The 12,129-nt window shown below is 39.8% G+C and overlaps 1 protein-coding gene across 1 annotated transcript in view; it reads left to right on the top strand.

The window, feature by feature from the left end:
• Positions 1 to 12,129, top strand: part of SLC12A2 (solute carrier family 12 member 2) — a 131,932-nt gene that overhangs the window by 99,153 nt on the left and 20,650 nt on the right. The window contains exons 16-20 of the mRNA XM_019518176.1: positions 1,913 to 2,012; positions 7,515 to 7,626; positions 8,510 to 8,650; positions 9,262 to 9,368; positions 11,796 to 11,875. Of these exons, the coding sequence (XP_019373721.1) occupies positions 1,913 to 2,012; positions 7,515 to 7,626; positions 8,510 to 8,650; positions 9,262 to 9,368; positions 11,796 to 11,875 (540 nt within the window). The remainder of the gene's footprint in view (positions 1 to 1,912; positions 2,013 to 7,514; positions 7,627 to 8,509; positions 8,651 to 9,261; positions 9,369 to 11,795; positions 11,876 to 12,129) is intronic.

The following is a 12,129-nucleotide window of genomic DNA, read 5'->3' on the forward strand; positions in this document are numbered from 1 at the left end:
TTTTTTTTTTTTTTTTTTTTTTTTTTTTTTTTTTAAGTACTTAATATGTTAGAACCTGAATCCAAGCTGAACTGTCACCTTTTCTGATGGGGTACTGTAGAAAAGAATGGGAAATATAAATGGGAATACTAGAATATAATGGGCATTATATTTAAATTGAAATCTAAACAGTGAAACTGTATGTACCACATAGTCCTGGCATTGTATTTTGTACATCTGAGACCTGAACAGAGTTAGAAATCTAGTGAAGAAAACCTGCATCAGTTTGTTTTTTCTTAGTTCTCTTAATTGCAAAATAGTTGCATCTACAGACTTGTGACTTGGCTTATTTGGCTGTTGATCTGCATTGCCTGAAGAGAAATAAAGTTGTCTTCATCTAAAATAAGCATGAAGACTAAAACATAACTGTTCACCACCACATGGCATGCTTGGAAACTTTAGGAGAGTGCATACCACTTATGCTGGATTGATTTTTAGTGAGTAGACAGGAATTTAATTTACAGTGTAAACCTGACCCCTTCAGAAAACATTTTAAATGGAAGTATTGTGCGCAAAGTGGAGAAGCAGGGAAGAAAGGAACTGAATAAGTGTCATGGGTATTAGTTGGTCATGCACTCTGATTCTGGTATTCTGGCCTCTAAATGCCTGTACAGCCTCTTCCAGCTCCATTATGCATAGGCATCTTGATCAATATGGGATTACGTTACCAGACTGTTTTCCTTCTCCCGTAGTATCTTTGCCTTGTTCGTTGTATAACATGGAACTGAATGAGCAGCAGACTTGTTCTGTTCTCATCATCATTCAGTGTGTGGCCATTGGTTTCATTTAAGATGCACAGTATTAAAATTTTGCTCTAAATCAGGATTATTGCTCTGAGGAGGAAAATCTTCTTTGAATGTTAGATGGGATGAGGCTTCTTCTGGCCTGGCCTTTTATCTTCAGGGAAGCAGTTACCCTTCATAGTTAGTGGCTTCAGGGTCTGTCTTGGATCTTAATAAGGAAATGGAGATGCTTTAGGGCGGTTGTGTTAGCAACGGTCTGGCCAATTTGCATATGCTGATGTTGTCTTCAGTCTTACAAGGCTGCTCATCTGTACCTGCGAGGAGGATTTTCTAGGGCAGGCCAGTGGCACTTTAGTGGACTTCAGCCTCAATTCCTGCCACTTCTAAGAAAGCAGACAGGAAAGATCAGATTCCTTCAAAGACTGGAATACATTTTTTCATTCAACTTGTCCCAGCGTTTTAAGCTTTTCATGAGCTACCGTCACTACTAAAGTCTGCTCCTGTTAAATCCACATGGAGGACAAGAAGCCCAAGCCCTATCCCTTTGGGAGGAAAGTGCATATTTTCATTAGCTTTTCAACCTATCCCCACTACTTTCTTATTCCACCTAGAGAAGATATGAGAGAGTTCTTATCACTTGGTTTCTGAGTGGCAGTCTAAAAGAATGGCTTTTCATTTTTGTATTCTTCCTCTTGACTTAAAAGTTAACCGGAAATCTTTATATGGACTTAGTTTTATAGGTCTAAATTTTTGTTTCTTGATGTCTAGTGTAGGTAGAAAACTTTTATTTCTACAAAGATTTGTTAACTTTTGTCTAATTCAAAGCTTGTACCATTCTCTGAAATACCAAAAATATTTAATATCAAATGGCTTGGATCCAGAACACTTACTAGGTTACTAACATGCCATTTATAGAAGAATGTTTCCAAATCGAAAGTTGAGTTTGTTAGCCTGCTTTTAGTGGGGAAATAGCATAATTATATTTTATCTTGCATAATCTGACGTAGTGCTTAATTAGTATTAGAACTATATGACCCCAAAATAGTTTTTTAATTTGAGAGGCAAACAATTGTCAAAATATCTTGGCTTTTTTTTTTAAATTTAATGTCTTAAAACAAATCTGCCTACAGATGTGAACTGGGGATCCTCTACACAAGCCCTGACTTACCTGAATGCACTGCAGCATTCTATTCGTCTTTCAGGTGTTGAAGACCATGTGAAAAACTTCAGGTAAGAGAAGATGGTTATGTCAGAGATTATTACAAATGACTTCTACTAAGCTGTGCATTGTGGGTGAAGTTCTGGTGCTTCACCAGTATCTCCTTAAAACTGCCTAGATTTGCGGTCGCTAAATCCATTCTTGCTAAAAACTGCAGCAACAATGCAGTCTTTGAGGATTTGCAGTTGCAGAAGGGGCATTGCTGTTAATTGACTGAAAATCTATGGTAAGTTGAAACTCAAAAAGGAATTCTAACAAAAAGTGGAAACGTTGACTGTATTACTAGGGGGAAAGAATAATAATATTGCATGTGCATCTTGGGAGGAAATTGGGAAGGCTAAGGCTGAATTTGAAATGCAACTAACAAGGGATGTAAAAGGATTCTAGAAGTAAAAAAGATTTTACATATTTGACAGAAATAAGAGGAAGATGAAGAAAACTACAGGTTCCTTAATGAATGTAGGTGGCAATCTAGTAACTGATGCAGAGAAAACTGAAGTATTTAATGCCTTTATTAATTCAGTCGTCACAAATAAGATTTGCTACCGGATGACACGTGCTGCTGGCAGCAAGAAAAGAAGAATAGTAGTCTAGTGTAGAGGAAGAACGGTTAGAGATTACTTAGAGAAGCTGAATGTTTTTAAGCTGGCAGGGCTGGATGAGATGGAGCCTGAAGGAATTAGCTGAGGTAGTTTCATCTCTGGGAGAGAGGGTGAGGTCTTATCTCTAATAACAGGAAGAAAAAGATCCATGGAATTCCAGATCGGTCAGTCTGACCTCAGTGCCAAAAAATAAGGAGTAGGCGATCAAGGAGTCCCCCTCCTTGGCTGAGGGGTCGTACTCAGAGTGGTGGTGGACGGGTCATTTTCAACCTGGAGGGAAGTGGGCAGTGGGGTCCCCCAGGGCTCGGTCCTTGGGCCCTCACTGTTCAATTTCTTCATTAGTGACTTGGACGACGGGGTGAAGGGCACCCTGTTTAAATTTGCAGATGACACCAAGATTTGGGGTGGGGTGGGCACACAAGAAGGGAAGGACAGATTGCAGGGGTGGGCAAATGAAAATAGGATGGGATTCAATACTGACAAGGGCAGGGTGCTGTACTTGAGCAGTAGGAACCAGCAGCATACCTATAGGCTGGGGAACTCCCTTCTTGAAAGCACGGTGGCAGAAAGATCTTGGAGTCATTATTGACTCCAAGATGAACATGGGCTGACAATGCGAGAACACTGTTAGTAGGGCTAACTGTACCTTGTCGTGCATCCACAGATGCATCACAAGTAGGGCCAAGGAGGTGATCCTCCCCCTCTATGCAAGACTGGTCAGGCCGCAGCTGGAGTACTGTGTGCAGTTCTGGGCGCCGCACTTCAGGAGGGAGGTGGACAGCTTAGAGAGGGTCCAGAGGAGGGCCACTCGCGTGATCTGGGGACAGCAGGGCAGGTCCTATGAGGAGAGGCTATGGGACCTTAACCTGTTCAGCCTTTGCAAGAGAAGGCTGAGGGGGGACCTGGTGGCCATCTATAAACTTACTACGGGGGGACCAGCAGGGTTTGGGAGAGACCTTGTTCCCCTGAGCGCCTCCTGGAGTAACAAGGAATAACGGCCATAAGTTGCTAGAGAGTAGGTTTAGACTAGACGTTAGAAGGCACTACTTCACGGTCAGGGCAGCTAGGATCTGGAACCAACTTCCAAGGGAAGTGGTGATGGCTCCTACCCTGGGGGTCTTTAAGAGGAGGCTCGACGTTTACCTGGCTGGGGTCATTTGAGCCCAGTTTTCTCTCCTGCCCAGGGCAGGGGGTCGGACTAGAAGATCTACAAGGTCCCTTCCGACCCTACATCTATGAATCTGAGTATTTCTAAGCACCAGGAGAATAATAAGATGATTAGGAACAGTCAGCGTGGGTTCCCCAAGAGCATGTCATGTGTGACCAGCTAGGATAATTTTATGACTGGGTGACAGGTGCTGTACATAAGAGGAGTAGCATGTGGTATGCATAGTGGATGTGGTTTTGTTTGTTTGTTTGTTTGTTTGTTTGTTTGTTTGTTTGTTTGTTTGTTTGTTTGTTTGTTTGTTTGTTTGTTTGTTTGTTTGTTTGTTTGTTTGTTTGTTTGTTTGTTTGTTTGTTTGTTTGTTTGTTTGTTTGTTTGTTTGTTTGTTTGTTTGTTTGTTTGTTTGTTTGTTTGTTTGTTTGTTTGTTTGTTTGTTTGTTTGTTTGTTTGTTTGTTTGTTTGTTTGTTTGTTTGTTTGTTTGTTTGTTTGTTTGTTTGTTTGTTTGTTTGTTTGTTTGTTTGTTTGTTTGTTTGTTTGTTTGTTTGTTTGTTTGTTTGTTTGTTTGTTTGTTTGTTTGTTTGTTTGTTTGTTTGTTTGTTTGTTTTAAACAGGATTTGACACGGTCTCCTAGAACATTCTCCTTAGTTAGCTTGGGGGTTGCAGGCTAGATACAAGTACTGTGACATAGATACACAGCCAGGTGGATTGTGTCTAACAAGTTATCAGTGGCTTGGTATATAGCTGGGAGAAGGTGTCTAGTGGGGTTATCCAGAGGTTGTCCTGGGGCTGCTTTTGTTAAACATTTTAAATGATTTTGAGGATGGGATTGAATTTATGGATGGCAGTGAGTTGGGTGGAGTTGCAGACGCTCTGGAGAGTAGGGCTGGAATCCTGAATTAATTGGATAAATTGTATAAATGATCCAGAATCAATCAGATGAAATTCAGCAAGGACAAATTCTTGCACTTGGACATGCTATTATTCTTTCTCAAATGCAGACTGGGGAAGGACTAGCCAGACTGCAGTACTATAGACTGGGGGTTGCACTGGATCATAAGCTATGAGCCAACTAGTGGACTGATGTTGTAAGTTATGAGACTGAGTCTAGTGGAAAGCAACATAAATTATTAGGGGCTTGGGAAGCATGACTTGCAAAGAAGAGCTCGAAGAGCTAGGATTATTTAGTCTGGGGAAGAGAAGACTGAGGGGAGATTTGATAAGTCTTCAAATACCTAAAGGATGCAGAGGAAGTCTTCAAATACCTAAAGGATGCCGAGGGTGGAAGTGGACTACTCTGTGGTGGCAGGGAACACAGGACAAGGAGCAACAGTTTTTTAAACTGCAGCAGGGGGAATTTAGGTTAATTTAGGAAGAACTTTCTCATTGTGAGGGTGGCTAAGCATTGGAACTGGCTACCCAGAGAAGTTGTGAAATCTCCATCATTTGAATGTTTTTAAGAGTAGGTTAGATGCACACTTGACTGGGATGGTTTAGTCAAGGCCGGTCCTATATTCAGCCAGAGGGTTGAATTAGATGAAATCTAAAGGTCCTTTCTAATCCTCTTGTTCTATCATTCTATTTTATAATCTGCCTATGTGTAAAGGGAACCTATACTTAAGCTATTTTTGGCCCTTAGAGGGGCTTCCCTGTGATGAGGGCATGTCTTAGTGCTTGTTGAAACTGATTGGACTAGATATTGTAGAATGAGCTGTTCTTGAAAGTGCATGTGGCTATTGTATTTTAGATGATAGAAGTGATGTTTATTTTGACTGTTATCCTGTTCTATGTGAGAGAGCACTGGGTCGGCATAGACTTTTTCTAAATTTGTAGATGGCAGGAATGATCACACTTGGAATCTTGGGTTTTGAGGCTCTAGAGAGGGTTTTGTTCAAGTAGGCACAGACTCTTCTGTGTGCTTCTCCCAAAGCTGCTTTTTTTTTTTTTTTTTTTTGACTTCTTGCTTTCCTTGGATTTCTTACCTTACTCCTAATCTCTGGGATTCTTATCTCAGTTTAAATCTTAATTTCACCTCTGGGGACTGCCAGTCCTTTTGTCCACACTATTTTAATTCCCCTGCTATGTGTTTATTTCTGTGCATGGAATCTTGTCAAATCTCTCGCAGCCTTTCTTAGCTAATCAGTCTCCTACACTTGCTCTGATATGATTTGACACTTTCTCTTTAGTTTAATCATCTTCCCTTCTCTCTGATCCTTTTTTCTTCTGTCCTCTGTCCCTTCACAGTTTCTTGCCTCTGTTCTCACTTGCTGTCCGCTGCATATATCTAGCTCTTTCTCCCTTTTTGTTTGAATCAAGCAACTATCTTCCCTGTACTACCTAGAGCAGAGGTGGATGGATTCAGGCTCCCTAGTCTCTTTTTTTTTTATAGTGACCTGCCCTGGATTTGGCACAGTCCCTAATAGCAATGCAGCTACAGTTGCAGGAAAAAGTAATGCATAGTCCTAAGACAGGAATGCACTCAGTACAACATTTTGGGGGGAAAATTTAGCTTCTCAAAAGCGCCTAGAAGCATGCATATATACATTTTGGGGGGGGAAAATTTAGCTTCTCAAAAGCACCTAGAAAAGTGTGTGTGTGTGTGTGTGAAAGCTGAAACTTTTAAGTCTCCATAACTTGGCCAAAGTTGGGCAATATTTTTGAGGATAGTAGAAGCCACATCCTGGTAGGTTAGTTGCTATCAAAGTTCTAGCCCATGGTTCAATATATAGAGGTGCAAGAGTCTTTCAAAGAAAACAGTATTTTTTAGCAAGAGCAAAATGTTATTTTTTCTAGTCTTTTTTTTTTCATGACAATAGCTTTAAAAAACAATTAGGAACAAATGAGGCAAATATCTTGCATGAAAAACTTCAGCTCATATAGTTTAAGCTGCTGAAAACAGGGCTTATAAATTGGAAGTGTTGGGTAACCTCCAGTAGGGTGCTACAGTCCATCTATAGTAAATGTTAAAGTGACAATACATGTATGCTCACTGGGAGTTTCTCTTTGGTTCACTAAAACTCCTCTTACTTAAAAGATCCTTTTTAAATCTTGATATTTAACTGTAGCTTTCTACTTGTGCTAATGTCAGTAATGTAAAAATCTTATCTGTGAACCCTAGGGATTAGATTGGAAGTACTTTTGTGACTTCCTTTCCTTTAGAGTGAGGAAAGTAGTGGGTTTGAATGCTTACTTTGAATGTCACTTAGCTTTTAAAAGTGTATTACAAAACTGACTTACATTGGTACAAGAACATCTTGTACTGTCGACAGTTGCTTGTGTTTCTGGAAAATAAGAATACAAGACAGTTTTGTGCTACTTGTGGTTTTGGGTTTTGAAGGCTTTATTCTGTGAACAGGGTGCTTGATCATTGGAGTATGGCTATGTCAACGGAAGCTAGACAAAGGGTATGGAAGCTGGTGAGAATAAAGTTGAACAATATTGAGTTTACAACCATCTTTCTAATGAGCTATATTTGAGGAGGAAGTTGAGAGCAATTAACACTTTAACAAAAAGCTGGCACATATACTTTTAGACAACTAATAGAACCAATTGATGGAAAATTGGAGTGAGCCAAGATGACTGTCAGCATGATACATTTTTTGACTTGCTGCTTGATTACTTGAAGTCTACATTAGCAATTCTGAGATGGAAAAATATTTTCATAAAACTTCAGAGTTGTTTACAAGTTACTAAAACAGACAAGCAGAAGAAATAATTGTACTCTAACCTTTCCTCTTTAAAACTTTAGGCCTCAATGCCTTGTGATGACAGGTGCTCCAAACTCACGCCCAGCTTTGCTTCATCTTGTTCATGCTTTCACAAAAAATGTGGGTCTGATGGTCTGTGGTCATGTACACATGGTCAGTATTACTATTTCTTTTTTCTGCTTTTTAGGAAGTTTACTTGGTTTCTATTGATGTTTGATAATGTCCACATAATAAAATTTCCTTTTATTTTTTTTTTGAAAGCTGAGCTTTAATGACAAGATCCATTGACGGTTAACGTGTTTCTCAAAATAAGTAAATAAGTGTTTTGTATTTTTTGTGAAAGTCTTGAAATTCTGTTATGTCAGGTAGTTTCAGAAGTTATCATGTTTACATTGTTCAGTCTGGTATACAAGTTACACTGTGTAGGTGTCTAGGTTTTTTAATTATATACCTGGCAATCCAAATGAAATTGAAAATGTTAAAAATGGCCTTTCCTGTTGTAGTTGTTAGCAAGGTTCTTGGTTGGAAGCTGCAGTTGTGGATAAGGGAAGGGACACAAGCTTTTTTGTTTTTGTTTTTGTTTTTTAATCCACCTTGAAAACGATCATCAACTTTACCAATTTCAAAATAGCTTGTTGGGAAACGATCGATGCCACAAACCCAATGTTTAGTCTGTCTGTAGCTTCATGGCTCTTTGCTTCACAGATCTTTTTGCCACTTTAAGGTAGTTACTAGCTTTTATCCTTATACAAAGACTGAGGTTATGCCATCTGCTGGCAAGGGATCTCTAGCTTGGGAATGTTTACCTGGTGAAGTCTAGGAAGCACTCATAAACCTGTATTAATGCCTTTTGAATTTTATTTGTGGTGACAGCTGTGTATTTGGAAATGACAAAAGTGTCCTTTTTGAATTTGAAATGTATTGGGCTAGAATTATGATTGCATTTATGAAACCATACATTTCCATTCTTCTGAAAAGAAACTGCACTCATTTTAAAATTCGTTTCAGACTTAGTACATAGCTTCTTTTATTAAAGGGTCCTCGCAGGCAAGCCGTAAAGGAATTATCTACTGACTTGGGCAAATATCAGCGATGGCTTATTAAAAACAAGATGAAGGCCTTCTATGCACCAGTACATGCAGAAGATTTGAGGGATGGAGGACAGTATTTAATGCAGGTATGTTTTTTGCAATTATCTATTTTTACATCTGAGATTTTATACTTTTAAGCATGCATATTAATGTAACTAATTATTTTATGCACTATATTAATTAAGCTACATTTTATGCATTTCCTGAACTGTGTTGTGCTATAAAGAAAACTTTTAAAGTTACTATACTTACTCAGATTCCACACTCACCTTCCTCTTCCTCTCCCCCTCCCCTGGTATTAACCATCCAAAATTAGCGTGCATGTTTTAAGCAAAGAAGCTGATTTCTGTGCTGGATTGGAGGCATGGGGTATGGCTGCTAGGAGCTGTCTCCATGCTGCTCTCCAGCTGCACACAGGAGGAACGCAGTCTGCTGCTCAGTCCCTCACTGCAGTTCAAGCTTAAACTGGCAGCAGCTGAGACAGTTAAAGGGTAAGGCTGCAGAGTTTGAAAGGAGATGGTGAGTGATGCTGAAGAGTAGCCTCTCTTCTCCAGGTTCCTGTGGTCAGCATTTGGCTAGGACACTGGGAAAATCTTTCTTTCTTCATTTCCCCTGTGCAAAAGCAGGTGCATCTTATCTGGGGGCATGTGGTATATGAGAAAGTAATACTTAAACATTGGATTTGCTTTGTTCTTAGGCAGCTGGTCTGGGTCGAATGAGACCGAACACTCTTGTTATGGGATTTAAGAAAAATTGGAGACAGGCTGACATGAGAGATGTGGAAACTTATATCAACTTACTGCAGTGAGTACAACAGAGGTTCTCAATCTTTTTAGACTTGAGGCATCCCTCCATAAATTTTCAGAATTTGATGGCACCTCATTTAAAGACTGATTTGATTTCTTACAGTGCTTACCTTATGCTGCGCAGCACTCCTAAAGGATCTGGCAGGGTGGTGGGGTGGGCAACAGCAGGCAGGGAACACCCCACCCCCCGAAAGCATACTGCAGGTGGTACACCATACTTGTCATTGGCAGGGGCTGCTAGGCCATGCAGGCTGGGGGCAGTGGAGCCAGGACCCTGTTATGCCCTGCTTTTTCTGCTTGTGGGTGTGGGTTTTTTTTCCTGGGGCAGGGGGAAGAGGTGGGGGCAGCCATAGCCCCTCTATAGGAGTGTCTGTTTGGAAGGGACATTATTGGAGGTGGTAGGGATTTCCCTTGAGTGAGGCAGGAGGATTTTGGATTTATCTGGATGTAAATGGCAGTTTGGAAGCATGGTTGTGATTCTTTGGCGTGTTTGCATTTATGGGTGTTAGGCAGGGAAACAACAGGGGTTGCTGAGTTTTGGTATTTTTTAAATTTTTGAGTGGTGTTTGGGGACTCTACTTCTGTTTCCTATTTGTGGGTTGTTTGTCTGTTTACTGTAAGTTACTCTGAGTCTTCTGAATGGGGTGTTGCTATCAGTCTAATAATAGCTTTCAGTACAGAGATCTTGTCAATTAATAGATTAATTTGGTACTTCCCTTGGTACTACATTGCTGTTTTAATGTGGGCAAGTATCTAGGTAATCAACTATTACTTTAAGCCTAAAAGAATCCATTTTGTGCAGTTTAAAAGAATTGTTACCAACCTTGTAATTTTTTTGTATGTATCTATTTGAAGAGTGTGTGTGACAACTTCAATTAAAGTATTGAGAACAATGAAGAAAAGTCCCCAGAGATTTGTAGTTCCAAATGGTTTGCCATACAGGTTAAATTCAGTTTACAAAATATTCACCCAGGACTTCAAATTTTGTACACCTTTTGCAGTGCATATGTGCAGAGGTATAACAAGCAGGGGGAGTGCAGTTTTGGGGATGCAAGGTGGGATGATAGGCAATTACCTATGCTGGGAACTCCAAAAATGTACTTATGGCTCTAGACTTGTGGCTTTGAAGTGAAAAATCAAAAGGGAAATGACAAAGATTAAAGTTAAAATAAGTATCTTAAAATAATCCAGTATACTAAAGGTTATGAAATAAAGAACAGTTTGTTTAATTTATCTGTTGTTTTGGCTGGAATTTCTGGTTTCTGGAAGAATTCTTGTTGGCTGACAGGGTCTTGTAGCTCTTCAATTTAAAATATGGTCTGCTGAGACTTCTCTAACTATATGGAATATAGTTAGGGATGAAAGAATCTTTTTTAGAAGTATATGATAGAAATGCTTTTACTTTATAGAATGTTCATTTGTGAAATTTGACTCCTGGATTGAAAATGACTTGTAATGGACAATTTAATGCATCTGGTTGGCATCTTCAGGCTTTGTGTGACTGCTGGTAATTTTCAGCCAGTCCTTTTTCTGTGGTAATTTTTTAGATCTTAATTTATGATATGTTTAGATAAAATTTCACCTTTTTAAACTTCTCTGCTTATGCTCATATTGATGAGTTAGGATTCTAATGATGATGCATGAAATCCTGTTTCCATGATCTTGGGTCTTTGTAAACCCCATGGGACCAGGATTTCACTGTTTACCTCATGGTCCACTAGCAACTCCTAACACATTTACAAGCAACACATATATGAGATTCTTGTTTCCCAGGAACTGAACCTAGGAACTGCAGATACAGTTTGTTTGCTGCAGCCCATAGAGGATAGCCAGTGAATAAGCCATGTAACTTGAATGCTGAGTTTCATTAGAAACCCCCAAATATAAAACCATAAGGCTCCTATACAAGTGAAGCAAGGCTGCTCCAATGCATTGTAATTGCAGCATGTCGGTGCAGAGTCGATTTAATGGAGTTCACTGGAGTTTGGTAATTAACCGCATTCCAGCAGGCTCTAGAATCATATGTTTCAGTGTCCCCATGCTAAAAAAATGGTATTGGTGGCACTTTTAACTGAAGCTCATTTGATGCAACCATTTTTCAGCATGGGGATGCTGATGCACGTGACGCTCAGGTCGCTTTAATTAGAGCAGCTCTTGGAGCTGCTCTTAAAGCGTTTTCCCCCCTCTGCTGGGTCACTCACTCGCTTCTGGAGCACATATATAAATGCCCAAAGCAAATTGGAAAGCAAGTGAGAAACTAGAAGCAATGAATAAGGCTTTTCCATTCTTTACTTTTCCTACCCTGGACTGGGGAAGTTTGGGTTGTATGAAGCAATTTGCATACATGAAGCTTGTTTAAAAATCTCTTAAATCTTCTATTTTTTATGAAATTTGTAGGAATAAAAATATATATATTTTTTTACAGCGATGCCTTTGACATTCAGTATGGTGTAGTTGTCATTCGCCTAAAAGAAGGGTTGGATATTTCTCACCTTCAGGCACAAGGTAAGCTTTATTTTGTGTAGTACAAAAGACAATAGCAGAGTTCTTGCATCGTTTTTTGCCCATCAGTTTAATTAATAAATAAAAGCCTATTTTGTGGGCACAAGCTGATGGAGAGGAGGTATAGATTGGACATCCGCAAAAACTACTTCACGGTTAGGGCGGCTAGGAGCTGGAACCAACTTCCAAGGGAAGTGGTGCTGGCCCCTACCCTGGGGGTCTTTAAGAAGAGGCTGGATGCCTACCTGGCTGGACTC

The sequence above is a fragment of the Gavialis gangeticus genome, unplaced genomic scaffold (assembly GCF_001723915.1).
Source record: "Gavialis gangeticus isolate Ggan-Ray unplaced genomic scaffold, GavGan_comp1, whole genome shotgun sequence".
NCBI lineage: Eukaryota > Metazoa > Chordata > Crocodylia > Gavialidae > Gavialis > Gavialis gangeticus.